Source organism: Oreochromis niloticus, linkage group LG11 (genome assembly GCF_001858045.2).
Source record: "Oreochromis niloticus isolate F11D_XX linkage group LG11, O_niloticus_UMD_NMBU, whole genome shotgun sequence".
Classification (NCBI taxonomy): Eukaryota; Metazoa; Chordata; class Actinopteri; order Cichliformes; family Cichlidae; genus Oreochromis; species Oreochromis niloticus.
This window is the reverse complement of record NC_031976.2, coordinates 27,720,030-27,747,529: the sequence shown is the minus strand read 5'-3', so window position 1 is coordinate 27,747,529 and position 27,500 is coordinate 27,720,030. Positions and strand designations below refer to the sequence as shown.

At 38.7% G+C, this 27,500-nt stretch overlaps 1 protein-coding gene across 2 annotated transcripts in view; it reads left to right on the top strand.

Moving 5' to 3' along the window:
• LOC100705345 (mannosyl-oligosaccharide 1,2-alpha-mannosidase IA) overlaps nt 1-27,500 on the top strand; it is a 183,349-nt gene that overhangs the window by 99,925 nt on the left and 55,924 nt on the right. For both annotated transcript variants that reach the window (XM_005455317.4, XM_003450554.5), the window contains exons 3-4: nt 2,167-2,282; nt 19,373-19,453. In XM_005455317.4, the coding sequence (XP_005455374.1) occupies nt 2,167-2,282; nt 19,373-19,453 (197 nt within the window). The remainder of the gene's footprint in view (nt 1-2,166; nt 2,283-19,372; nt 19,454-27,500) is intronic.

Sequence of the window (27,500 nt, the reverse complement as noted above, 5' to 3'; positions counted from 1 at the left end):
ACATCCAAAGGAGACAGTTTTATGTGGTCTGGGCATCTGACCAGGAGACCTCCTGAACACTTCTAGGTCAGGTGTTGTAGTTGTGTCCATCTGGGACAGACCCAGGACAAACTTGGGACATTGCATCTGTTGGCTGTCTTGGGAGTGCCCCACTGGCCACTGCTATAAGATGTAGCTGGGGAAAGAATGCTGACATGGACATGAATGGATGGGTGATTTATTGTTATTGCAACTTTCCTTCCAGACAAAATAAGCTAATATAGAATATGCTAAGATACAGAGATACAGAATATGCTGTAGATATGAAGAAACATTGTCATTAATTTTTTACTTTGTTTAACTGACGATCATTTGAACAGAGTGACAGAATCAGTAGTAATAACATTACTGGGCTAAAACTGCAAAGCATTAAGGTCGATTAAATGCCCGAGTGGAGTTTATAGCTATGAAACATTTTCACTTACACAAACTAATTTTATCTGTAGTGAGTAGAAAAGTACTGCGGTCGTTCTAGCAGTTTAACACAAAAGATTAACAAAATCACAGCGTCTGTTGGGAACAGGATCTGAAAAAGTTGCAAGAGAACTTTAGTTTTTCAGTTCTGTGTTGTCACCTAAAGGCATGGTTACGATTTACATATTTGGCGAGCTTTGAAAATAATTCTTCATAAAAATTGAAGTCTTTGATGTACCTGGTTGCTGAATGGTTGCATCAGATCAATCCAACCATCTACTGTAGGCTAAGTTGTTCTCAGAGATGAACAGCAAGCTTTTTCGTCACCTCTCCTACTTAACCAGGTCAGTTTCCACATTATTGCATTTTTCACCTCATCTACATTTTCAGCCCGCAAGAAGTTTAATTCTCTGCCGGTTTAGTCCCACTTTCTTGTTATTAAACTTCCAAACCCCAATTTGCCTTTAAACTCTTATACAGTAATTCATTAAGGGTAATGTGTATTCTTCCTTTGTGCCGCGCTGTCTCTGTGGGGTTCAGCTCCATTTGCATAATATTTGGTCATATGAGAATGAAAATGGACCATGCAATCTCTCATAAGGCTGTCAGGATGGAATAAACACCCGTTAGCATTTCTCGTTTAGTTTATGAAAGGAAATAAATAGCTTGAGATTCACAAAGACAAACACTCACGCATCCGCAGTCACTGCAGACAGGCAGATTTTACACTGTGACATTTACACACAGAGTCAATGCAAGAAGCGCACGAACTCAGGGAAATCCAGCAGCAGCTGCTGAATGTTTGCAATAATCAGTATATCGGTTCTTTTTTCCCCTCTGGTGGTTGGTTCCTAAATGACTTGACTTTCATGTTACAGTGACTGGTGCTTTGTAGCGGATGCTTTTAATCTCGGAGAGAAGATGCTTTTCATGTGGGCCACACAAAGCTGTTTTTGTATTATCGTTCAACATCACTGCAGTAATTACTGAAGCTCGGCGCGAGGGAGACTTTTATGTTTTAGTTTTTATCACACACGCTGTCAAGTTGCTGTTGCTAACCACCACATTAAAGGTTTAGGGTTAAATCTCAGTAGTTATCCATCTTCGAAGATTTTGACTTATGTAACAGGAAATAAAGTAACGATTTGTCGGTTATTTATTGTACTTTCTACTTTTTTTCTTTTACAAATCTTCTTTAAAACTCCCTTTTAAAAAATTTGTTGAAATGCATTCTGTTTTAGTGGACAGATTACCACTTTAGGGATTAGTCACTGTAAAAATAGCATCAGTGTTAAAACAATACTGTATGCAACACGCCGATAGCTCATGTATATGTATATAATAAGATTAAAAGGTAGCAGTAATGACTTGTTTTCCACCCATACATTTACTAATTTTAGAAATTTAACCTATAAAAAGGTATTTTGCTTCACAGTGGAGAGGATCAACCAGCTGTATCAAGAATACACTGGAAAAAACTAAGAAACCTCGGAGCGGTCTGAGAAAGACTTGCAGTCACAGTGGAAAAGTCAAAAATAACCTTATTCGGTTGGATGTTGCGAATTGTTGGACTGATTTGTTGTTATGTGAATAGCTGACAGGTACTGCATGTTGAGTTTTTTACCTTTTCACCTCATATCCTGCTAAAAAAGAACCTAAAAAAGCAGAACTTGTCTCCGTTAGTGCATAACTGTGTTTTCTCTGATTTTGCAGGTGGCCTGAGAGGAGCATCCATCGTTGACTCACTAGACACTCTGTACATTATGGGTTTGATGGATGAGTATAATGATGCCAAGGAATGGGTGAAGACCAGCCTGGATCTAAATTCGGTGAGAAACTCATTTTAATGTCAAGTTTCATTTTTTTTTTTGCATTTTACTTTCGGGCAACTTGGGGGCAACAACCTCCCCCTCCATCAAGCTTAACCACACTCTTACTACATAAGCATAATGAAGTTTTCAGCTGTGACCGTGCATGCTCGATTGATTTCAAGCTGTGCTTTTGTGCTTTAACAGCGACATTGTGTCCACTGAGTCTGACAGTTTTCCAAAGCTCAGGACATTCCAGCAGAAATCAAAAGCTTCCTGTGTGGCCACCAGCCACGCCGTGTTACCGACTGATGGAATTCTCTGCCTCTCTGAAAGGTCTTTGTGGGGCAGAAAATGTGATAAATAAAGGAGAGAGGGCTGGAGCAGGGTTTAAAGGGTGTTGTAGATTAAAAAAATGTGGGAGAGAGGAGGCAAAGAGAGGCCATGACCCTTTCATTGAGCGAGTCTGTAAAGGCTGGGTTGTGAGCAGCGAGGGTTGCCAGTTCTGATATCATGTTGAATTGAGCGAAAGCCAGTGAAAGTGGCAACCAGGAAGGGCTTTTAGGGAGTTTGCTGCTAATAGGTAATTTGTGAGCCTGTTTGTCAGTGTTTTTTTTTTTTTTTTTTTTTATGTTTTGCAAATGAAGGGGGTCATTTCTGGGCCACTCTTGTCAATAAAATGTGGTTATGTAATAGTGTGTAATTACACAAAGCTTGCAAACACAACTATGTCATTATGACTGTCATCATGGTAGGCTACTGTAGACTCTAGGCAATAATTATACCAATTCACTGCCTGTTATGACAGCACGCCAAATGTCTCAAGTTGAAGTTGTTTTGTTTGTTGACAGTTAGCACCAAAAACACTTGTTTATTATGAGTGTGTTGGTGAAGAAAACCAATCTTAACTACATTTGACACGTGTGGCATACTGCACATGATGCCAGTAACACTGAACTCTATTTGAATAATATGCAGTCTACAGCTCTGCTGGAAAGCAGAGGGCTAAAAAACACTTCCACTGCGTTTAAGATGCACTTTATCGCAGCACGTTGTCGATCACTGCCAGATACGAGGCCATAAAGAAATGCACAGTGATTGTTATTGCCCGCATATCAAAGCTGTTATTTTTCTCACTCATGGCACGCACAGATGTCACTGATACATATGCACAGCCAAGGACTTGGAATGAGACGTGACACACACACACACACACACACACACACACACACACACACGTACGTAGTTAATGCATTGAATGGCCTTTTCCAGTGAAGAGAGAAAATTCTTAACTTTGACTGGAGCTGCGGCTGCTGGAGACGGCCAGTAATTGCAGCTGCTGACAAACAGCCACAGTGTCACCAATCATAAAGACAACAAACACGGGTTTACACTTCACAGTGCACTTCGTCATGGGTGTTATATGCCACAATTTGTTAACTTCACCCCTTCCCATCTTCATCAGGGGTCACTGCAGGGCAGCGACTCGCAATTATTCTCTGTGGGAGAGTTAAAATTATTTACATGTCCTCATTAAAGCGCTGTTCTTTGTCCTGTAAGATCTGATTACTTGTCACATTTTTTAAAAATATCTCATTTTCCGCCCAAATTACAGCATTTCAAGTACAGAAAACTGTGCACTTTAAACGCAAACACACACAGTGACTTCTACATCTTCTTTCTGAATGTCATCATTTTGATAATGAACTACCTTTTACAGTTAAAATAGATAAAACAGCACACTGGCTCATCATAGGGATTGTCAGATTCACTATGAAATGGATCACCAAGCTTGTCCAGAGCCTACAGAAATTTTTCTGATGGCCTCATTTTTTTTTTTCTTTTCAAAATGCCACTTAAGGAAATGCATGCCGCATAAAAGCCAAGGCTGGAAAAATGGAGCACATAAGGTCAATAGTTTGTTCATTAATATAAGAAAACAAACAAGGAAGTAAAAAAGAACAACACAACGCTTTATTTTTCCCAGATTTAGGAAATTATTTTGTTGCAATCCTTAAAAAAATAAAATAAAATTGAAATGTATAACAAATAGAAGTGCTTTAATTAGATTAATTATAACATTAATTACAAATAATATTATATATATATAATCAGTGTTGCATTACACATTACTTGACCATTATGTTACTTAATTACTCTTGGGAGAAAGTTCTTCACACTACTCGTAATGTAACCTTAAATGCATAGTCACATAATTACCAGTTATCAATAGAAACCTGAGGCTACAGTCGCACACACTGACATAAATCCTTGTCCTAAGTAGGACACAGATCTTTCTTTTAGTGTTAAAGTTCAAACAAAAAGCTGAAAACACAAAGCAAAGTTGAAAACCAGCTGAGAGAGGCTTCAAAACGATTGCCTGTGCAGGTACAGATGGAGGCTACAGTACTACACAGTACTACAGACCTGATTCCTCATCACTGTTTGGTTTTTGTTGAAGATCAGGTTTGGGCTGCTTGGCTGAGGTTGTCAAACACTCATCTTTAATGTCACTCCGAGTTCTTTGCTAGCCTTGTGTTAGCATGCTGTTTGTGCAGATGATTAGAAAGAGCTAATGTTGTGTTAACATTAGAATGCACAGCAACATAGTAGTGATAATGTAATGTAATGTGATTACTTAATTTGCGCTGAGTCATGATATTACTGCACTAGCAAAAAATTGAATATGATTACAGCATTGCATTACTTTGTAAATTTTGATACCTCACTCTCTATATAACAATTTTTATAAAAATTTCAAATTACTTGATTAATAAAGTGTGATCTATTTCAGTTAAAGGTGCATACAATAATACAAGGAATGGAGCAAGGACACACGGGGATTTTCATGCTCAAGTTTTTCTTTTAATTACATTACTGTCAGCAGATTCAGCCAGTCACACTGCAAAGCACTTTGTTAGATTTATCTGCTCAGGCCTGTCTGTCAGCCATAGCTTGACACATTGTGACAGCTGCTCTGTAACTTGTTAGCAGTGAAACAAGGACAGAAGGAAGAGGACAGTGTTACACTAGCACAGACTTGACAGTGTTTGCAGCAGGTTTCAGCCTCTTCGCCGAGAAACTTGGACATCAGCTGCTCATTATTATCCCGTTTCTACAGGATTTCTTCTTTGTGTCGGAATGAAACCAAACATTACCCACGTTTATATTTTTAACAAAATATAATATGTGTTTAGTAATACCAAACCAACAGACCTCAAAATTCTTTGTCAAGAGAACAAATTTAATTCCTTGAAATCTTCCTTAATCATATGACTTTGAAGCATCGACAAGCTTCTGATGCATATCTGAATGAACAACTCAGCAGACAGAATGGCCATGCTGGTGGCTCAGCCAATTACCAAGACAAAAGAAGCTCCAGAGTATATCTGCCCGTGTTGGCCTGTGCCATGCTTCTCTACAAGCTGTTGTTGCATAAAGACTGAACAAGTATTTGGCAACATCATCACACGTCAGCACCGAGGCACTTATTGAGGCTGATGAAGACTTATTTATGTAAAGAACGGTTTGGTCAGTATGACGACCAAGTTTCAGTTAAGTAAAGCAGCTGCCCTCTGTGAGCTCATCAGACCTTTTCCCATTAAAGCGAGTAATTAGGTGTGATTAATGTCGACTTTGAGATTGGACCGTATTCCCTTATGTTCCCTTCCAAATTTTATTACGCTTTCAGAGCCTCCCTTTCTCCATTTCTGCTCTTTCACTTAGTTATTTCTAATCTCTCCACGGCAGTTTCTGTCTGGCTCAGTTCTTTTTATTCATCATCGAGAAATCTGTGTGTTGAGTCTGTTAAAGCAACATTGTGGCAAGTGATCGCTCTGATCTACAGTCATCCAGTTTCAACATGTTGCTGAGTGTTATGGAGGGATTTGTTTTTGTCTGTTTGTTTGCTAAGAATAAATGCATTATCACAGGTGATGACCCTTTAAGACAGCCGTCCCCAGCCCCCGGCCCCAAGGAGTCGTTTGGTACTGGGCTGGGAGTTGATGCTCGTGTGTGAATTTTATGGGTTTTTTTGTTTTGTTTTGTTTTTTTAGGGGTTTTATCGGTTGTTATTGTTATTTTTTTTTTATAGTTTTTATCATTAACTCTGTTTCCCTCTGTCTTTTCCCGTGTGTTATGAATAAGTCTTCTTTTTTTTGGTACCGGTACTGATTTTAGTTTGTTGTATTTATCCACGACACCTTAGATGCTGGTCCATGAAAATATTGTCTGACATAAACCCTCCCGGTTGGGGACTGCTGCTTTAAGATGACATGAAGAAAATGTACTTAAGGCCATTATTAAAGGAAGATCTTCTTTTAGATCAATTAAAATCACTAAATATTTGATTATGTCAGTTTGGGTTTGATAAATCATTAATACGTCAGGCAATTTCTATCATATATGGTTATTTTTATATTGATCAATCATGATATCAAGGTTTTTCACACATATTGTAAAACTTCTTTAACTGCAAGGAGATTAAAAAAGAACCCAGAATTACTAACTACTGTTTTACCTTTTTTCATTTGTGACATTTTCCAAATGTCGAGAATAAATTTGTTAATACGCCCAACAATGCATTGTGTACATTATGCAAACGTATAATGTGATTTTTAGACTGCACTGTGTTAAAGGTGGATTAATGTGTACAGTAAGTAGAAGTGCTGTCATATTAATTATCTTTCACAGAAGCTGAAGTGTGCACATCTTCTCACTAAAGCTCAGCCTTTGGTGATTTTTAAAATTACTGCTCCTTATAGATTCAATCTTCCCCCTGTGATTTTGCTGATGATTGCTATGAAGCCTCTTTAGCATAACTAGAAACATCCACCAGCAATAACTTCTTATTTACCATGTTGACGAATCTCCAGAGCCCCACCAGGATGGCAAAATGACTGGATAATATGCACACTCAGGCCTGTGATTCCACATTTTGGATCAAGTTAGTGTGAAATCTCCTGGGTGTTATTGGTAGAGACTGGAGTAATGAGCTGTATTTTATTTTATTTTTTATATTTCGTGGCATGTGCTGCATTTCTCCATCCCTGAGCGATTCAGTAGCGTGGATGTTGGCATGTGTAAGCCGAGTGCCACTAAATTGGACAGAGTGCGTAAGAGGAGGGAGCTTGTTATTATTTCTGAAGGGAGGTCGAGATGCTGACAGTCACATGCATACATTGCAGCCTGTCAGTGTGGTGTCAGAAGAAGGAAGAAAGAGCTGTCAGATCTGGACATGATGCCATTTTTCTGACCTGTTAAGAGTACATGGTGAACATGGTTGTACTCCGCCGTCTCAGGTGTGCTGTGGCTCGTCTCTTCTCATACTAAGAGAGAATAAAAAAAGTCAGACTTTTGTGGGTTTGTCTAAACTGTAAATATACTGGCGATGTGGGGAATATGTGCATGGGAGCTACTACTACATTTCATATTTTACCATTTATTATATTAAAAATGGCATATTTTAGCACAGTAATGGCTATGGTTCCTGTTATATTTGTGAGTGTTGTTAATGGTTATATGTATGGAAGCCCATTTCCGCCACTAAAAAAGTATTCATAACTGGAAATTTCGAGTTATTTTCTCGAAATTTCGAGTTAGCGCTGCCAATCAGTAATCTAAGTGAATTACGTCATTTTCTTGTTACCCAGAAGGATATGGCGCAGAGGAATGCACACTCAAAACTGGATCGTGAGCTACCAATGTATAAACTGGCGCTTTCGAGAGTACGTTTGCTGATAGTAACACCATGTGATTCGGCTAATAACACAAGGATTTCATCATTTGTGAAGCCACGCTGAAAATACTCAACAATTTGTGCATTCATGACTGGCTGTAATACAGGTAGCTTAGCTGTAGCATTTCTAGCGGAGGGCTTCAGCTTCCGGGTAACAAGGAAATGACGTCATTCACGTAGATTACTGATTGGCAGCGCTAACTCAAAATTTCGAGTTACGAGTTACTTCCATACATATGTGCACAAATTTGTGCTATAAATCTTCATTCCCACGTTGCAGAGAGAGATGTGTACTTGTGGTGTCAGTGCCCTCACATTTGTTTCAGGTCCCCTGCTGTTAGCTTATGTAACAGATAATTATGAATAATGATACTAATTGATAATGTAGTAGTGTTGCATCCAAGTCTTGTCAGAATTGCATTAATAACACTCTGCCCTTGTTCTCTAGTCAGTGCTCTCTGTAGCAAACACTAAATAGTGGGCGGGTGAGTGATTGAACACACGGACAATCCAAGCACAAGCTTAGTCGTATTTATTTGGGTGTTTTTTTTCCTCTGCCCTTGTTTAGTTTTGTGGTTGCTTGCTGTGAGCCCAGTAGGGGTTGTTTCAGTAGCAGTGAAGCAATGAGTGTTTTCTTCAAACTGTGGTGGAAGCTGAACAAGCGTGCCTCACCCCAAAACATCCAAGAAGAAAAAAACAATTCCTCAAATCTCCCTAAAGTCTTTTCTGTCAGCTCGAGATATCGGCATTAGCTTGAGGTCTCACTTTCATTACATCCAAATCAAATTTGCAGCTGCATAAAGCACGGCGTCGAGAAAATAACCGAAGTGTATTTATACGAGTGTCATTATAATCCAGATGTAATTGACTTTTTGGTAGAATGAGCGCAGATACATTGCACATTGTTGTTGCTGTTAATCTTTTGAACCTCAAAGGGACGCTCGGTCCGGAGGCCAGAAAGAGTTTGTGCTGCCAGTCCAGATACAGTTTCAGACTCTCACATGGGATGCACTCCTTTCACAGAGCAGAGAAAGTTTGGTGAGAGACTAGAAGAGAATGAGCAACTTCATCAAGTATTTCAGAGACTGCCAGCAGCGTCTCACCAAGTACTGAACAATGCGGTGTGTCTACTGTGTACACATGTGCAACACAGAGCGAAACCTGAGAGAAATGTGTGGTAACTATTATTACCAGAGAAAAAAGTTGTTGACTGAGTTCAACTTTGCAAATGCCTCAGGCAAATATAGAGCACTTGTGTAGGTTGTTATTCTAAAATATTATAAGCCAACAAAGATATTCTGACTATTTTATGTATTTTCATGATGACAGTTCTTAACTTGGAGATGCCATCACATTGTTGAAATAGACATTCAGTGTTCCCCACCATGTTTTTAATCCCAAGGCTTGTAAACCAGTCTGTTTTTAATCAGTTGTTCGTGGGTTATTTTCCAAATGTGCGCTCACATTTGAGGACAAGAAAAAGTGACATTAGTTGGTAATGAGAAGACCTGGAGCAAGGTTGTTGTTTACCTCCAGAGAGCTGTTTTTTGACCCCCGCTGACACCCTGTCTGGACTAAATTAGACACAACTTGCTTCTAGTCATGAAGGCGTCTGAGGAAAAAACGGTGTCATTTACAATACCGAGGGACGGTTCGGTGAAGACGCCGTGCCCCTAAGCTGAGGTCAAGCTGAGCTGACATTCTGTCCCAGGATGCGCAGGGCAAAGGACATTTTGCGTGGGTAGTTCATCATTACGGATATTTACCAGCACATTTTGTATCATTCATGCACTTTTGTCCCTGTGGAGCCATTTGGCACAGGCAACCGCTGATACTGGATTCTGGCTACTACAGTGGGAAAAGGGTTGGCTTAGTTTCACAAGCTCTGATTTACATGTAGACATTCTTTAAAAGTAGTATTGAATATCTTAGATGTTAATATGATAAAATCTCTGGAATATTAAGACTTTTTTTGAAAAGTGCAAAGAGGTTGCACTGTAATGTCTATTACATAGTCATAGACTTAAAGAAGTCTATGACTATGTAATAGTGACAGACTCACAAAAAATGTTCATATTTCAGTTTACCTTAGCTCGACATAAGCAGCAACTGTTTTCAGCTTAAAGGCTGCAATAAACATGCTGCACACCACCTACACGGCACCACACTGCAGATAGACAAAGTGTGCAACAAGCTGGTGATCATAGCAATTCACATATTTGATAAGAGGGTGATAAGATAAGCTAGGAGGAAAGCAGTATAAAGGTGGTGCCTTTATAAATAATTCAGAAACCAAATTTTGTATAAAAACTAACTTTTTTTTATGTCTTAGAGCAAGGAAGTCGCTGGACATTAGCTTTAATTTAATTTTCATACTACTAAAAAGACATGAAGACTGTTATACTGAAAAAATAAATATATAATTGGTGTGTTAATTAGCTCTCTTAATGACCTAATCTGCATAACTCGACGTTAATATATATATCAGCATGAATACGCTGAAGCATTAAGTAGCTCAAATAGCTCTTTGTTTTTTTTCCTGGCAGTTTGGGAGTTTGCAGCCGCTGAGGAAAAAGTGAAGGATGTGTCTCAGTCAGCAAGGCCAAATACAGTGGGAGGTATATGATGAGAGACAGAGGCAGACAGTTAGACACAGAGTCAGGAGGAAGGAAGATGGACTGCAGCAGACTGAATAATAACAGCAGAGAGAGAGTAGAGCAAAGTCCCGTGAGACCCAAGCATTATCATAGAAGACTCTGTGGGGGAGTTACTGCAACCCCCAGGAAAGAGCAGAGACCTGTGCACGCAAGAGTTTTGTGCGTGCGTGTGCATTTGTGTGGGGAGACGGCATCAAAAGACAGAGATGAAGCTCTGAAAATAGACAGATGCGGAGAGACCAATATTCTCTGATGGTGGCGTGATGGGTTGGGCTGTAATTCAGCTATAATTTATCACCGTGGCATTATTTGATGAATTATTCACCAGGCTGTTGATTTACAAGTTAATGCATTTAGTGGAGATGTTTTATGATACGAGTGCATCCTCTCTTTTGTGTGTACACATGATGTTCGAGGTGAAGTTGGATGTGAATTAATTACTCAGGTTAAAAGAAATGTTCAAAGAAATAAAATGATGAAACTTAAAACATTAACCAATAATATTCTCTGACTATTTAATCACATTTTATTGGTCTGCAATTGGGATGAATTATTTACTGAGGCTATCCCCAGTTTGTACAAATGCATGATGGGAGTGTAACAAGAGGGCAAAAAGTTGACGTATCACAGCTGATGACGGTTACTGGCTAATATCTGTCAGTTAAAATTCAGTTTCAAAAACTGAGAAAGTCTTCTTTCATTTCAAAGTATAAAAAGCTTCCAGAATAAAAGAAAAACTGTTCTTGTGCTTGTTTCTGAATAGTTTTGTAACTTTGATTAGTGTGGGATCACTAAACGGTAAGAAATGGGAAGGTCGGGCTCTTGGAATATACTCATCTACTGTAATGTCTATTTTAAAAACAAAATCACTGAATTCATTATGTAAGCCTCTTTTAGGAATAGTTATTGTGAAAAAAGCCAATATTTGTGAACAATATTATACAATTTACTTTATTATTATGCTGATTTCACCCACCTGAGTATTGAGCTGAGTGGGCTCATTTTTTTTTGTGAAGTCGCTATTTTGGCTTGAATTTAAGAGCTCCCTTTATGTCAGAGAAAGCTGTTTAGCATGCTCCACAGGGTAGCGGGTAGGGTCATTAACGCTAATGTTGTAGACTGCTCTCACAACTTGGACACTGATCAAGACTATAATTACTGTACAATATTAAAAAAAAAAAAGAAATAGAAAACGCAGGAGCAGCTCAATGTCCTGAAAGCAGCTAGTTGGAGAGGAGCAGCAGAGGCAGCAGCTTTAACAGTATGCAAGAGCCAGAGAGATTAGAGTGAAAATTGGGTCCTTTCATGATTTCTGTATTTTAATTAGCAATGTTAAGTTCAGTCCCAGCCAGCATGTGTGAATCACCAGCTTTGGTAGGAGAGGCAATCGTCTCTTTCCATCCTTGGCTTATCAGGTCATTTTGTCTGTCACATCAGCCCGATTTGGCGTTAGCATGTAGCAGTCAGTCAGAACCTGGATGGCAGCAATGCTAACAGACATTTGCCCAGTGACAATGATGCCTCTTTATTAGCAGTAAATTATTACATTAACATTTGAGCAGGACACAACTGGGCAATAGTCTAGTCAGCTCCTTGGCACACAGCAGCACAGTGGCCATGCCAATCAGGCTCGTGTCCCAAGCAAATCTGGGCTGAGTAGGACAGAAATCTTTGCTTTGACTGTTGAATACACATCAACAGAGAAGGAGAGAGCACCACCGGAAACACTGCATTGTATGTAGCCTAATGCAATGCACCCCAATGAGTCATTCTGTTCCTTATTTTCTTTTCCTGTCGAGGCTCCTCCTCCATAAAAATTACATTAGCTAGTATAATTAGTTTTTCTCCCAGTAGTACACATTTTAAATAGTTACAGCGTTGGCAAAAGCAGTTGCTTATTTAAATGATCTTTCATTCTCTATTCTCTGCCACAAGGTACGGAGAAAGAGGAGCACACACAGATCATCCACATAATTAAAACCACCTGCACCCTGCTGCACATCGCTAATACAGCCACAACATGGCTGGACATGGATAGAAATGTTGACAGATGTTGGGGGGGATGGTTAGTTGTACTGCAAGAATCTTTAGGTGGATGATACCCAATACTGAATGTTAATGATGAATGATGGCACTGTGGGGTCTCCCCTTGGTTTGTGTACTACTTTTTAGGTCCTGAGTAGCCAGATAATAACCACATTTGCACACGAAGGCTGGCTAGCTAGTTTAGCAACATATCTTTAGTATATTGTTTTAGCAAAAAGCAGGCTTGAAAAAATTACTAGTAAAACTGAACATTCCATTTAGAGAAACAACGACTTTTTTTTAGCTTTATAGTTTCTAGATTTTGGATGGCGGGTGACAAATTATGCATCAAGAACATCAAGGTTTCTTAAAACACTGTTTTGGCTGTATCTTCGGACGATCAGTGTTATTTACTTAATCTGTCAGTGATTTATATTTTGTGGCTGACTGGTTTATATCATGAACATCAACTGTATATATTATATTTTGTGTGAAGAAGCAGTGCCTTAATGCTACTTTAAAGGTGCACATTTGTTTTCACTGATAAGCATTCTTCAGAAAGTCGCTTACTTTTCACTGCGGCAGGTTGAGAAGAACTAACAGAGGAAATGCAGACAAGCTTTCAACTTGATGGCAATGGTGATGAAAACTTCTGTTTTTCTCTGACAGCCTTGTGTTGACTCCTAATTAGACCCTCAACTTGAGCACCATGAAGAGAGACAAGGCGGGAAAAAAAAATTAAAAAAGGTGTCATCCACTTATCCCGATTTTCTGGTCGTGCTTGCAGGGGAGCTTTAATGCTTGCTGCATCGTGTATTAACGTACCTCCAGGATAAGCAGCGCATGTAAATTGAGCTTTATGACATTGCTTTTAGTGTTTTAGCTGTAAAAGATACTTTTTTGGGGGGTTAGATTTGAGAATCCCCTCTTCTTTTATTAGGTTTTATCTACTGCTTCATTGAGATAAGTCATCTGAACTGGAATATATAACGAAAAACTAAATAATTCTCTTTGACCAAACATAGCAGGAAGGGAAGACATTTGCCTCCATCATTTGGGATGAGGGGAGAGTGGAGGAAGGAAAGATCATGATTAACAGGTGATAATATAACACTAATTCAATATTATACCCATTTCCAAAGCCTAAAACAGAAAAAACCTTGGTCACATTTAGATTTCACACAGTTCAGCCAACTTAAAATATCTTAGCATAAATATTGAACAACTGAATTATTAACAGACACAGAAATTAGAGGACTTTGGTCTTTGTTTAGTCTGAAATTTATTAAAATTGTGCAAAGAAACAGGGATATTTCAATAATTCAGTTTCCCCACATCAGCTGGTGTGTTTGTCCAGTTAACAGCCAAGTGCAGAGCCTTAATAGCGTGTGAAAGCTAATAATTTCATGCTTTAATTTCGAATCTAACTTTGATAATAAATAAAAGAAAAGCATTCGGCTTCTCCGGTGGACAAATTACTTTGTAAATCCTGTAAAAAGCCAAATTTTCAGGCCTTATGCCCCAGTGAACATCATACGCAGATTTGGTTTGCTTCAAAGAAATTCGTGTCTTGATGGTAAACCTGTTTTACAGTCGGCCTCACAATCAGATCCAGTCAGCTGTACCTCCATCCGTTTGTACATTAATGTAGAAATTTGAGATTGAGTCATATGCAAGCAACCTTTCAGAGGACACAGTTTTTAATCTTCTTTCTTCTTCTCTTAGTTACACCGTGCTGATTGAATCGTTTTGTCAGTGTGAGTTTTACTGTTTAGTTTACGTTCTCAGAGCCTTAGGGTTTGTTTTTTAAGTTCATTTAACGGTGAGGCACATTTGAAGGTTAGGTTGCCCCGTTTGCAGTAAGACGCAGGGCTTGCAAGTAGCTGTTCCTGAAAAATAAATCAGATTCAAATGCAGAAATCAACAAGCCAGTTGAGTAGAAAAATTGCCTAGGGGCTTGTTTTTTATTTTTTTATTTTATGTAAATGTGCGTTAGGTATATCTTCAAATTGGTATGAATGGCTTCCTGACTGATTTATTGAGTCTTCTAGGACTTAAAGTCTGATTGGCAAAACCTTTGTCAGCACTGTGTGTCCTCTCTCACTGTACCTTCTGCCGGTCTTGCTGAGAGCTACAATCACTAGTGATAAATAGACACTCCATTCCTAATCACTGCCATTGTAGTGCCATTACTGAATGGGCCACTCATTTCAGGGTTGGCAAGATAGCTCAGCTGTCCTGCCAGAGGCACTGGTGCTTTGTCTCAGAAAATGTCACCAGTGTGCCGAGTTTTCAAACGGAGCCAGCATCATGCTGTTGTAGAATCAGAACCGTAGAGTTTTGAAAAAGCAACTTATCAAATAAAACAAACAAAAACTGTACAGTATTTTTGCAAAATGTACTTCCTTTGCCTGTAAAGACCTATATTGTTTGTAAATGTAAATGGACACTGACTGTGACTGTGATATTTTTAAACCCAATGTTTCGAGGCGTTGAGGGGTTCAAATGGCTCATAATAGCAATTTTCAACATCCAATCCAGGTTGCATCTGTGTTTTACATGGTCCCTGAAGGTTCCACTAGAATCTTCATGACATTTTCATGTTTGTGCATGTTTTTGAATCTGGAGCCTGAAGAGAATGGATGGATGGATGGATGGAATATTTTGTTGGCGTGTCAAACAAACACGGTGGTTATAAATATTAATTATGTATTTATGTGAAGTACGATATAAACAGGATTAAAAATATGCATTTTTAAAGAGATGCATATAGAGATAAATAAAAGCATAGTACAGATGCCACTGACTCCTTAACTCAATTCTAGCAAATTGCCCTTTCTGCCACCAAATTGCAGTTTCCTTATCAACCACGCTCGAGCTAGCAATTTCCTTCTCAATGGGTCTCCAAGTCAATGAGTACCATTCTGCTTTAACCTTCAGCTGGCACAAGAGGCAGTAATTATAGTGACATACTGAGCAGTACCTCTTATTTCATATTTCATTTAGAAAAGAGAATATAACGTGCATATTTCATCTTGAAATTGCAACATAGAAACAAATCCTCTTGTCAGTATTTTTTCTGATGCTTAAGAACATTTATTTTTCTAAAAAAAGAAGGAGAAAAGTAAAATTGCAAACAAACACATGTTTTATTGTATTGTGTGATAAGACTGCCCAGCAGCAGATAAAGGTGGCTGTAGATCAAGACAATCATTTGTGTCTCTACTCCTACGGAGAAAATTGAAAAAAGCCCAGAGTATATTAAAAGCAAACAGTAGTGTAGAGTGAGGACTGTTGAACAGAAACTACAGTTTTGTTTGCTTTGTCTGTTTGTAATACTCTTAAGATGTTACTTTTCCACAGAAAATCAGGACAAGGCTGGCTGCTAATGAAAGCTGAGGAAAATTACAAAGGGGTCGGAACTGCACACTCTGCTGCATACTGTGAAGTCATCCCGCTGTACGTTTCCACATCTGGATGACAAAAGAGCCAAAATATACTCGCCGTTTCTCTTTCTGGAGTTGTTCTCCTAGCAGTTGAAACATCACAGTATAAATATCTGTGAAGTAATCTGTAGACTTGGTCCAAAAATAATAAATAAAAAATCTGATACAGAATAGAATTCAATTTTTGAGACTCTAAGTGACCAAAAAAATGTAAGAGGAGAAACTGATGGCAAAATATTACAGCAGAGGTTCTTGAATAAAATCCAGCTTGAACCAAACTTGCTCCCTACTAATCAATACTGCCTTGCGGTTGCAAGAGACTCTCAGACAAAAGAGGAAACAAAACACCGGGGAACACGATTACATGGCTTTGACTTTCTAGTCTGACGTTTTTGAGGCTGCCCTGGCTCTAGTCGTTGATTTCTTTGGAGAGAAAAACTCCATTACAACCCAGAGAGAGGAAGGAAGACCATGGGGAGCTTTGTAGTTCAAGAGCTTTCCTTATAAGCACACAGATGACCTGTATGTGGAAATGACTTGGGTGGATTTTTGAATTATTTTAAAAACGCCACAGAAGTTTGTGCATTACTTGAATTGCAAACACGCGAACAAACACTTAATCTAGTGTTGTCTAAGGTTCTAAGTGTGCGCTCATATTAATGCTTCCCACTATTTTTATTGATTTATCATCTCTGTTTGATGCTGTCAAAATGTTGTGAATACAATTAATTTCACTAATGAGGAATACGAAGGCTAACCAATCAGTCAAAAGAGGTTTTGCAGTTTTGTCACATCATCGCTTAGCAACCACTTTTGCTGTTTCCATGGGGATTGACTGTAAAACTGCCTTTATGTAAATAATAACACTTCGAGTCACTTTGAAGTGGAATCTTTTTTTTCTTTTTTATACTTTTATTTTCTAGAACTGCAGAATTGAGATGTCTTAAATGTTTTGTTATTTCAGTAATGTTTTTGTCAAATCGGTGCCTGTGCGGTTTCGGTCATTCAGAGAGATTTGGTACTAGACTGTATAGAGATGGACAACATGAAAGCTTGATTGCGTGAGACAATTAGTTTAATAGATTTTAATAGATATCCATAGTGGAGGTTCATGACGGTTTTAACTATGAGGTGGCAAGTGCTCGTTATCATAGCTAACATGCGTACATGTAAGTATTGCTTTCCTTGACTCACTATGTCTATACCAAAACTTAGCCATGCTAATTTGTTCAGTGTTCTTGTGGGTAAAGTTTAGTGAGTCATCATTCAGATAGCTGTTTGGAGATGTTGCCAAGATGGCTGCTTAGTGACAAGACTTACTTCTGGAAGGATTTTTGTGTCTTTGCTTTTGTTGTTTCCAGACTGACTCTGTTTAGTGGTTGCAGGGTTGCATGGTAATGCAGTCCCAGGTTAGTGAATATGCAGTTGATTATTATTGGTTAGTATGGTTTAGGTCAGTTAGAGTTTAGTGACATATATTTACATTTTATTTTTATGTTAGAGTTAGAGTAACAATGATAATCCAGCGTTGCTTCTATTAATAAGCACAGTGTAGTCTGTGTACTTTAATCCTCTCAGCCATTAGCCTCCCTTCTTATCCAACAAGCATTTAAATATTTATTATTACAGTAAGCTACTACCTAATGCATCAGGTCGACGTTTGAAAATGGCAACAAAACAAAAACACTATCAACCCCTGTTTTGCATGTGCTAAATCATTCGGTTTGCATAGTGACAGCTGCCTCTTTTTTGTGGGAACAAAAACATTTAATTTATTTCTTTAATTATTATTTAATTCATTGTTTATTGGTCACCGAGTACAAAGACTTTTAAAGATGAACCTCGGCTATTGAATTCAGATGAAGTGGCCATGGTCACAACCCAATTTGCCTTGCGTTAATCCAGTATGACTCTTCTTATGACTCTAACCCTTCCTATTGTAAAGTGTCCTTGGGTGACTTGAAAGGCGCTTATAAATAAAATTTATTATCATTATTATTATTATTATTATGCGCTTACTCAGAATAACACCATGCAACGGCATTACTTATTAGAAATTGCTTTTTTCTCTTGAGCTATAACCACAGTTGTAATTTATTGTGATTATCTATGGTCCTTGTAAATAGTCCAAGTCTCAAGAAATTAAGTTATGCTCCTAGTTATGCCATCTTTACATTTATTTTTTTTCTTCTTAAACTGGCAGTTGTGTGAGTATACGAGAGGGGAAGTTCAACATAGCCACACTTTTGTTGCATTAGCTGGCTTGAAAAACAACTTAAAACCCCAGTCAGAGTTAATAAGTATCACAATGGTGGTTATCAACTTTTTCTGTTGTCGGGCTTTCTGCTTCAGGCTCTGTAAGATCACGTGCCGCCTACTCCAGTCAGAGATGTCGTCAAGTGATGATGAAGAAAGTGTGATAAAAATGTAAAAAGGAAATAGAATAGGAAATATAAAAATAGAACTGTAAAGTGCCAAACTGTTGCAAGAAGGACCAGAGACCGATGCTGCAGAAACAGTTAACCTTGGAATTTAGTACACAGAGCAGTAAAAACAAGCATTTTAATTAAGCCGATTGTTTTAACACTGAGTGCGCTCTCGGTGCTGCTGTTCGTTCTAATGTGACCGCTACACATTAGAGCTCTGAAACTTTAAACTGCATACATTTAAAGTCCCCTAACCTAATGAAGTAGTTGTGGAAATCACTTTAGTTTGTTGGCAGATGGAAATGACAGTGTTCTAGTAGCTGGTGTTTAAGAAACTTAGCACCAGGTTAGAATCAAGTATAAATATGTGCACATTCCAGTGACAATGTGGTGTACAGTTTAGCTTAATAAAGTGTAGCTCATTAACCCATTAAGCTCACTTCTTAGTACACCACTCAGGAAAACCTCAGACTCTCCAGTAAACATCTTCATGCATTAAAGAATCTGAAAATCTATTAAACAACCAAGAAATGCTGATCTGCACACGTGAACATAATATTTACATGACCCAGAGACTTTATGCTGTTTTAAATCTTAAAATATTTATCTTCCCATCTGACTACACTACTCCAAAGAGATCTCAGAGAGCAATAAACCTACCACATAGCTCAGTTATTGAATGAAGTAAAACCACGAGTGGAGTAAAAAACAGTTCATGATGTCTTTAGTGTGTTTTTTTCCCCCGTACAGCTACTTTACCCCCGACTGAGGACTTAAATATGACATTTGACAATTTGATCTCTCTCTCTTGGTTCAACAGAACGGCGAGGCATCACTGTTTGAGGTGAACATCCGTTACGTTGGCGGGTTGCTGTCGGCGTACTACTTGACAGGGGAGGAGGTAAGATTAATAGATGTCTGTTATCCCTCTACTCTAGTGAGATCTGCTGCTTCCTTTATCTCACACCAGGCCTGCAGTTTGAATGATGAACAGGCTGCCTCTGAGGGTGACAGCATTTGTGCACATCAGTGTGTTTGGGTGTATTTATGTGTCACCGCTGTGCAAGCATAAAATTATCTTGGGCCATTTCAGCATTTTCATGTTTTGGGCTTTTCTGTTGTTTGGAATGGAAAAACAACTGTCTGTGTAAGATATGTAGGTAAGGGTTTGGATATGTACTCATCCTCACCAGTTTTATGTTGTTTTTTTAAAGGACCTGGTTGGTTTATACATATTTTTCACTGAATGTCAGCACATGTCCAACTTGTCTGCACCTCATGGTGATCTAGGCCTTATTTTCACAACCAAATAAGCTTTCATCAAATTCTAAAAAAGTGAGATCTTTTAAAAAAATGCATCACAGTTGGTCATTTCCAGCTTTAATCGATCAAATTCAAATTAATTTTGAACTGGAGCTGTTTAGTTTGTAGACATATAGATATTTCTGAGCTATAAACACAGAAAATGTAAAGAAACCACCTAAATGAACTAGTAAAACCACCTCACGTATGATGCATATGAGAATGAGGGTTTGAAGAAGTAGCAGATGTAAAATGTATGGCATGTAAGCTGCATTGAGCATAAAATTAATTAGTATCATATTATGGTAATGTGAGTTTTAATGAAGGCTTCATGTCAAATTCATCTGTGAATATACTAGACTGACTAATCTGCTGGTCACAGATGCTGAAAGTGTGGAGAGCCAGTTACTCTTTACTAAAGAAGCAGAAATGCACCTCCTGTTATCTCCCAGTGCATCGTACTTACCCTACATGATGTGTGTTTCTTGATGGTAAGGCAATATTGCAGTGCCAGGTTCAGGTTTATAAACTGCGCACTGCTGTAGCTCCCGAGGCTAGCTGCTGATGTCCAGTGAATCCTTCCTAAATGATAATATTAAACTGTTGTTTCTGTTTCTGTGTGTTTTTAATATAATAGCTATAACATGTACAAACAGAAGCTTTGAAATTGTTCGTGTGGCTTTCCAGTAACCTGTTAACCACATCACAGTAACACTGCAAGACCTCAACTCATATTAAATGATAATTATAATTAGATATTAATAAATTGGAACTTCTGGAGGCTTTTCTTTTGCTTTTCAATGTTTCACTGGATTCTTGGGGGGGTTCAGCCTTAAATTTAATCAGCCTCTAAGAATGTGCTTTTGCTTTGTCATTGTAGTATTAAAGTGTTGCTTAGAGGTTAAAGAGCCAAGCCTGAGCAATTTGATTGAATTTAGAAGGCAAAGTTGAATGGAATTTATTTTTCCATTGCTGAAAAAGTATGAGAGCTGCGTCCTTGTAAAAGCTCCAGTCGCTCCAGTGAAGCTGTTCAGTGGCTCTGTATAAAGGCTTGAGGTTACGATGGACAGCATCCAGGTGTGAAGCTGTGAAACTGCACGAGTGTGAAGCTCGGCCATGTCAGGAAAAAAAACGTATGAATGCTCTGTAAGCCTTGGTTGAATAAATAAAGGTTTAAAAATAGCCTGCGACAGCCACACTGCACAAATGGGTTGATTCATTATCAGTACAGTGTGAAATCACTGGAGGTAAAGGTGTTATCATAATGAGCATCTGCCTGTAGCAGCCCTGGAGAGCATGCACATGACATACACTGCAGTTATAGTGTTTTTCGTGCAGTGGAAAAGGCGGAAATCTTCGTAGCAGCAGAATTAATGTGAAAGGATCCAGTGACATATGAACACTCGGTCGCTTTAATGGACATTGATTTGCAGGCCAAGCGAGCTGAGGGGAGAGCAGCATAAAATTGTCCAGCTCTGCTGGATGAGTGAAATATGAATACATTACTGGAGCAGAATATATTGTTGAATCCATTATTCCACATTTGCCTGCCATTAATGCCATGCAGAAAATATTCTTCTGCTTTATCCACTGGTCCATGGAAATTTTCTATATACGGCACAGAGAATGACATTTCGAATATGAGTGTATTCCTCATAAAGTTTGCTTTTGTCTCACCTTGTCACAGAAGGACATGGCTGCTAAGTAGCTTGGGTGAAGAAAATCTGTAGAAGAGACAGCTTACTGCTATCTTGCGTCATTTAATCTTCCCTTTTTAACCTCAGTCTATGTCACGAGTTTCCTTAATCTGTTTTGTTTGAATGACTCCAATCCTTTTACTACTTTCTTTTCTTCACATTTGGATTGCCTGACTGTTCACTGTACGCAGTCTCTCTTACGAGATCGAGTGCACGGCCTCCGTTTCCTGACAAACATACTGTATCAATACCCTTTACTCTGGTGCCGCTATCCATCACATGACTCGGCTGCGTGCTCTCTGTGAAGGTTCCCGGAAAACAAGATGGATAGCCATCTCTGATCCTCTGAGTCACCCTTTGGTTCTCCCATTAGTGGCTTCTCTTAGGAGTATGCAGTTCCATTCGAATGATAAAACCAATAGATTGAAGGTCTGTCACTGTGGCAGAGACTTAAATCAGTTGAGATACACTGTTGCGGACTATTACGAGATTGTGCATCAAGTTTGACCAGAGGACATTCGGCAGCTGGTGCTGCTGTAAATGATTGCCAGGAACTGCGTGATGATTATGGCTCCTTGCGGGACACAGTTTACTGGAGAAATGCTTGGAGCAGAGCTGGAGAAACACCTGACCATTAATAACCTCCTGTTGTTTTGACCTAGTGGAATGCATTGTTTATGTGTGTGTGTTTTCTTGGAGCCCCAGAAGGCTCGTGGTTGGTCTTTTTTATGGAAGCAGTTTCCACGTTAAATGTCTTGTTCAATCGGGTCTGGCCGCTGCTGTCCCACTCTTTCATCATTCACCAACACACACTTCTGGCAGTCCACATGATTCTGGGAGCAGTGGCAACTACTCCAGCAGTTATCAGGAAACATTATTGCCCGATGGTGGACTTTAGCTTTTGCTTTTGGTGCATAATCTTTTTTCTGATTGTAACTTTCAATGTATTTTGTCCTCAAAAATTTCCTTAAACTGGGAATCTCTCCATGGGTTCACATACTGGACATGCTCATTAAACATGCCTTGAATTTCCCCACTTCTTAAACACACCTATATAAGTACGCATGTTTTTGAATGTCAGCTCGGCCTGAATTTCACCACTGCTTGGATTCATACTGCCTTCTTCCAGCCATCTCTGTGCAGTGGGTTTCATTTGTCAGTGTCCATTGATATGCAGTGTGTGTGTGTGTGGTGATGAGACCTCGTTGCTTCATCCCTTTTCCTTAGCAAGAGCACAGAACAGTGAAAGGAGAAAAAGTGGAGGGGAATAGGAATGAATTCAATCAGCCTTGTGTGAAAATTGCCCGCGGGGCTGAGCTGAAACAGCAGCGAGAGAGCGAGCCAGCAGTCAGCAGTGAAGAAAGACGCGTGCTCATGTGGTCATCAGCAAAAGGAAACGAGGAAATGGAGCAAGGGTGCTCAGGAGAGGTCGCAAGGAAAGAAGTGTGTTTGTATGTAGGAGTGTAATGTTATCAGTTATATTCATGGAGGACAGAAGAGATTGAATCCTTCTCCGTGTTTGAAGAAAACAAAGTGATCATCTTTGGGATGGTTTTGAGGAGATTCCAAACATTGCAAACAAAATGCAGCATGTTTAGACATCACAGAAAGTATTTAAATATCCACTACTTTTTATAAGTCTGTAGTCTCTGATGTAGAAGTAAAAAGCTCTTTGACTTAATTTCGTCATTAAATGCACTCAAAAGTTAAGTAATGAGTGGTGGGGTTAGAAAAACTGGGCGAAAGACCACCTCCTACCTTTTTGTGACCATAAAAGTTATGATTCATCATTTAAAAAATTAAAAAATAAAATTTAAAATAATAATAATTGATTTGGTTTTCAAACATAACAGAGTTCTTTGTGCTTTAAGAGTATAATGCAGTTTGCTTAATAATCGTCTAAACCAGCGGTCCCCAACCTTTTTTTGCGCCATGGACTGGTTTATGTCCGACAATATTATCACGGACCGGCCTTTAAGGTGTCGCGGATAAATACAATAAAATAAAACCAGTACCGGTACCAAAAAAAAGAAGATTTATTCATAACACACGGGAAAAGACCCAGGGAAATTGAGTTAACAATTTAAAAAAATAATAAAAACAGATAAAATTCCTGAAAACCATAAATTTCACACCCGAGCCTCAACTCTCGCGGCCCAGTACCAAACGACTCTTGGGGATCGCTGGTCTAAACAATGGATGTAAATCTAATGCTGTCAAAAAATCAATCCACACTCTCAGTCATTTGGCCAATGACAGTCCATCTTAGTTTTCTCTCCATCTCACGGAGTTTCCAGCTGCAGTTCTCATGTTGTTAAAAGAAGCAGAAATCTGTTGCATGTAGTGACCGACAGCTGCCAGCCTCTCTGTACTACAACAGTACAGTGTGTCTCATTCATCTGAGGGAGGCGAATTATAAATGTCCTGTTTATGTTTAGTACATAACAGATACAGAATGGTGGGTAAAGAAATACAGATCAATGTAGAAGAGATTCAAATATTAAAGGGGGAAAATAGGAAAGATTAAGAATAAGCACGTAAAACAGTTTTAAAGTGACATAATATTACTTTATATATTGTTGTAGTGAGGTAAGAATTAGGAGTCTGAAATTACAATCATTGGTCGCAGCCACATTATGAATCCCTTTTAATGCAGCCAATAAATGAAGGTCGTGGTGTTTATTTTAAAAAATAATCTTTCTGCAAACGGTACACAGCGACTGATAGCGAGACATGTTTTCTGAAACACGCTGCTGTGGTTTTCTTTCACTGAGGGGAAAAAAAAGTATTTTCTTATCTTGGTCCCTGCTTACTTTTATTCTGGGTCAATCACATTCATGCCTGTAACCAGTCAAGGACTTCAATGCACCTCGCTTAAAGCTTTTGAAATGTTAGAGGAGCTGTTTGTGAACTTTTGGAGAACATGCAAGAGCCGCAAATCTAACCTTTTCTGCTTTGGAACGCTGGAGCTGAACACTGAGTTACTGTGACAGTTCAGGCTGAGATTTTTCTCTACTCAGGTTCACAAACTTTAGTGTTTGTTTTCGGCCTGTGGGTTTCTATTTAAAGTCCTGTGGCATGTTTTGGATGCACTGATGAGGGGTATGGTGTTTGCATCCGTCCATGTTGTTTTCGTTCTAATTTGGGTGACCCACTGATGTCGCTGAAAATTGGTTTATTTTTGGGTCATATCACTCGAGACAATATAAATATCACACACATCACACTCGGAAAGAATGCAATAAATTGTAAATACTGTCAGCGATGACAGTCTAATTATGTTTCTCTGTTTGTCTCCCCGTCTCAGCATCATTAATTGTCTGGGGGAACTTGCTGTCATGTAATGTGTAGATTAGCAGTGCAATTGTCTCTCAGACTGAGCGATTCGAAACTTTTCTCACCTGCACGAGAAGATCATGCAGAACACATAAATATTCATAACCGACCTATCAAAACTTACATGCAGAAGAAATATGAAAATGATCTCTCTCTGTAGATGTGCTGCCTGTGTACGCCTCTCCCTTCCTCTCTGAAACTCATTGTTACAGCGCCTCCAGAAAATTTCTGACTCCCCAGACATTTGCTTGGGGGTATGCAGCTGAATTTAAACAGCTTACATTAGGATTTCTTTCATTTCTTTTTTTAAATAATTGATATTTTTCTGGTAGGCAAATATTTTGAAACTTGACATTGGTACTTTTGATAAATATTCAAGCTTTTTGTATATTTGCAATTTTGTTATGGTGCATTGTCAGTAATTTTGTCTACATGACGGGCACATCGATTATTTCTTGTAACAATCTATAAGCTTAACTATCCTGAAGTAGGAGGTAAAACAGGATTGCTGGGATTTGTGTTTGTGCTGCCCTCTTTCCATGGTGCAATCAAGAGTTATCCTCCATAATAACAGCCATTGCATGAACACTAATTACTGAAAAGCTCTTAAACTGTTTGGTGTTGATATGTTGGCCAATTTGGCTCAGACACGTTGCCTAATGTTGACATGCGAATTAGAGTCGACAAAGTTGGTGTGTGAGGCAAGATGTATGCAACAACACAAGCCTCTCTCCTATGGAAGCCCGTTTCTGCCACAAAAAAATAAAATAAAATGAATAAATAAATAAATTTTATTTATTTATTAATTAATAATTTATAATTTATTTATAAATAAATAAATATGTGTGTGTATATATATATATATATATATATATATATATATATATATTATTTATTTATTTTTTTCAAGTTATCTTTCTCAAAATTTTGAGTTAATAACTCAAAATTTCAAGTTAGCGCTGCCAATCAGTAATCTACGTGAATGACGTCATTTCCTTGTTACCTGGAAGCTGAAGCCCTCAGCTACAAATGCTACAGCTAAGCTACCTGTATTACAGCCAGTCATGAATGCACAAATTGCTGAGTATTTTCAGTGTGGCTTCACAAATGATGAAATCCTTGTGTTATTAGCTGAATCACATGGCGTTACTATCAGCAAACGTACTCTCGAAAGCGCCAATTTTGTTATTTTACCTCCTCACTACGTACGACTCTGGATACTGTAGCTCCTGTGAAAACTAAGGCCTCAAATCCAAAGTCCCTGACTCCGTGGTATAATTCTCAAACACGTAGCCTAAAGCAGATAACTCGTAAGCTGGAGAGGAAATGGCGTGTCACAAATTTAGAGGATCATCATTTAGCCTGGAGAAATAGTTTGCTGCTTTATAAGAAAGCCCTCCGCAAAGCCAGAACATCTTACTATTCGTCACTGATTGAAGAAAATAAGAACAACCCCAGGTTTCTCTTCAGCACTGTAGCCAGGCTGACAAAAAGTCAGAGCTCTACTGAGCCAACCATCCCTTTAACGTTAACTAGTAATGACTTCATGAACTTCTTCACAAATAAAATTTTTATCATTAGAGAAAAAATTACCAATAATCATCCCACAGATGTAATATCATCTACAGCTACTCTTAGTACCATCAATGTTAAGTTAGACTCTTTTTCTCCAATTGATCTTTCTGAGTTAACTTCAATAATTAATTCCTCCAAACCATCAACGTGTCTTTTAGACCCCATTCCTACAAAACTGCTCAAAGAAGTCCTGCCATTAATTAATGCTTCAATCTTAAATATGATCAACCTATCTCTAATAATCGGCTATGTACCACAGGCCTTCAAGGTGGCTGTAGTTAAACCTTTACTTAAAAAGCCATCTCTAGACCCAGCTGTCTTAGCTAATTATAGGCCAATCTCCAACCTTCCTTTCATATCAAAAATCCTTGAAAGAGTAGTTGTCAAACAGCTAACTGATCATCTGCAGAGGAATGGCTTATTTGAAGCGTTTCAGTCAGGTTTCAGAGCTCAGCACAGCACAGAAACAGCTTTAGTGAAGGTTACAAATGATCTTCTTATGGCCTCTGACAGTGGACTCATCTCTGTGCTTGTCCTGCTAGACCTCAGTGCTGCATTCGATACTGTTGACCATAATATCCTATTAGAGCGATTAGAACATGCTGTAGGTATTACAGGTACTGCACTGCAGTGGTTTGTATCATATCTATCTAATAGACTCCAGTTTGTACATGTAAATGGAGAGTCCTCTTCAGACACTAAGGTCAATTATGGTGTTCCACAGGGTTCAGTGCTAGGACCAATTCTATTTACATTATACATGCTTCCCCTAGGCAACATCATTAGAAGACATAGCATAAATTTTCACTGCTATGCAGATGACACGCAGCTCTATCTATCCATGAAGCCAGGTAACACACACCAATTAGTTAAACTGCAGGAATGTCTTAAAGACATAAAGACCTGGATGGCCGCTAACTTTCTGCTTCTTAATTCAGATAAAACTGAGGTTATTGTACTCGGCCCTGAAAATCTTAGAAATATGGTATCTAAGCAGATTCTTACTCTGGATGGCATTACCTTGGCCTCCAGTAACAC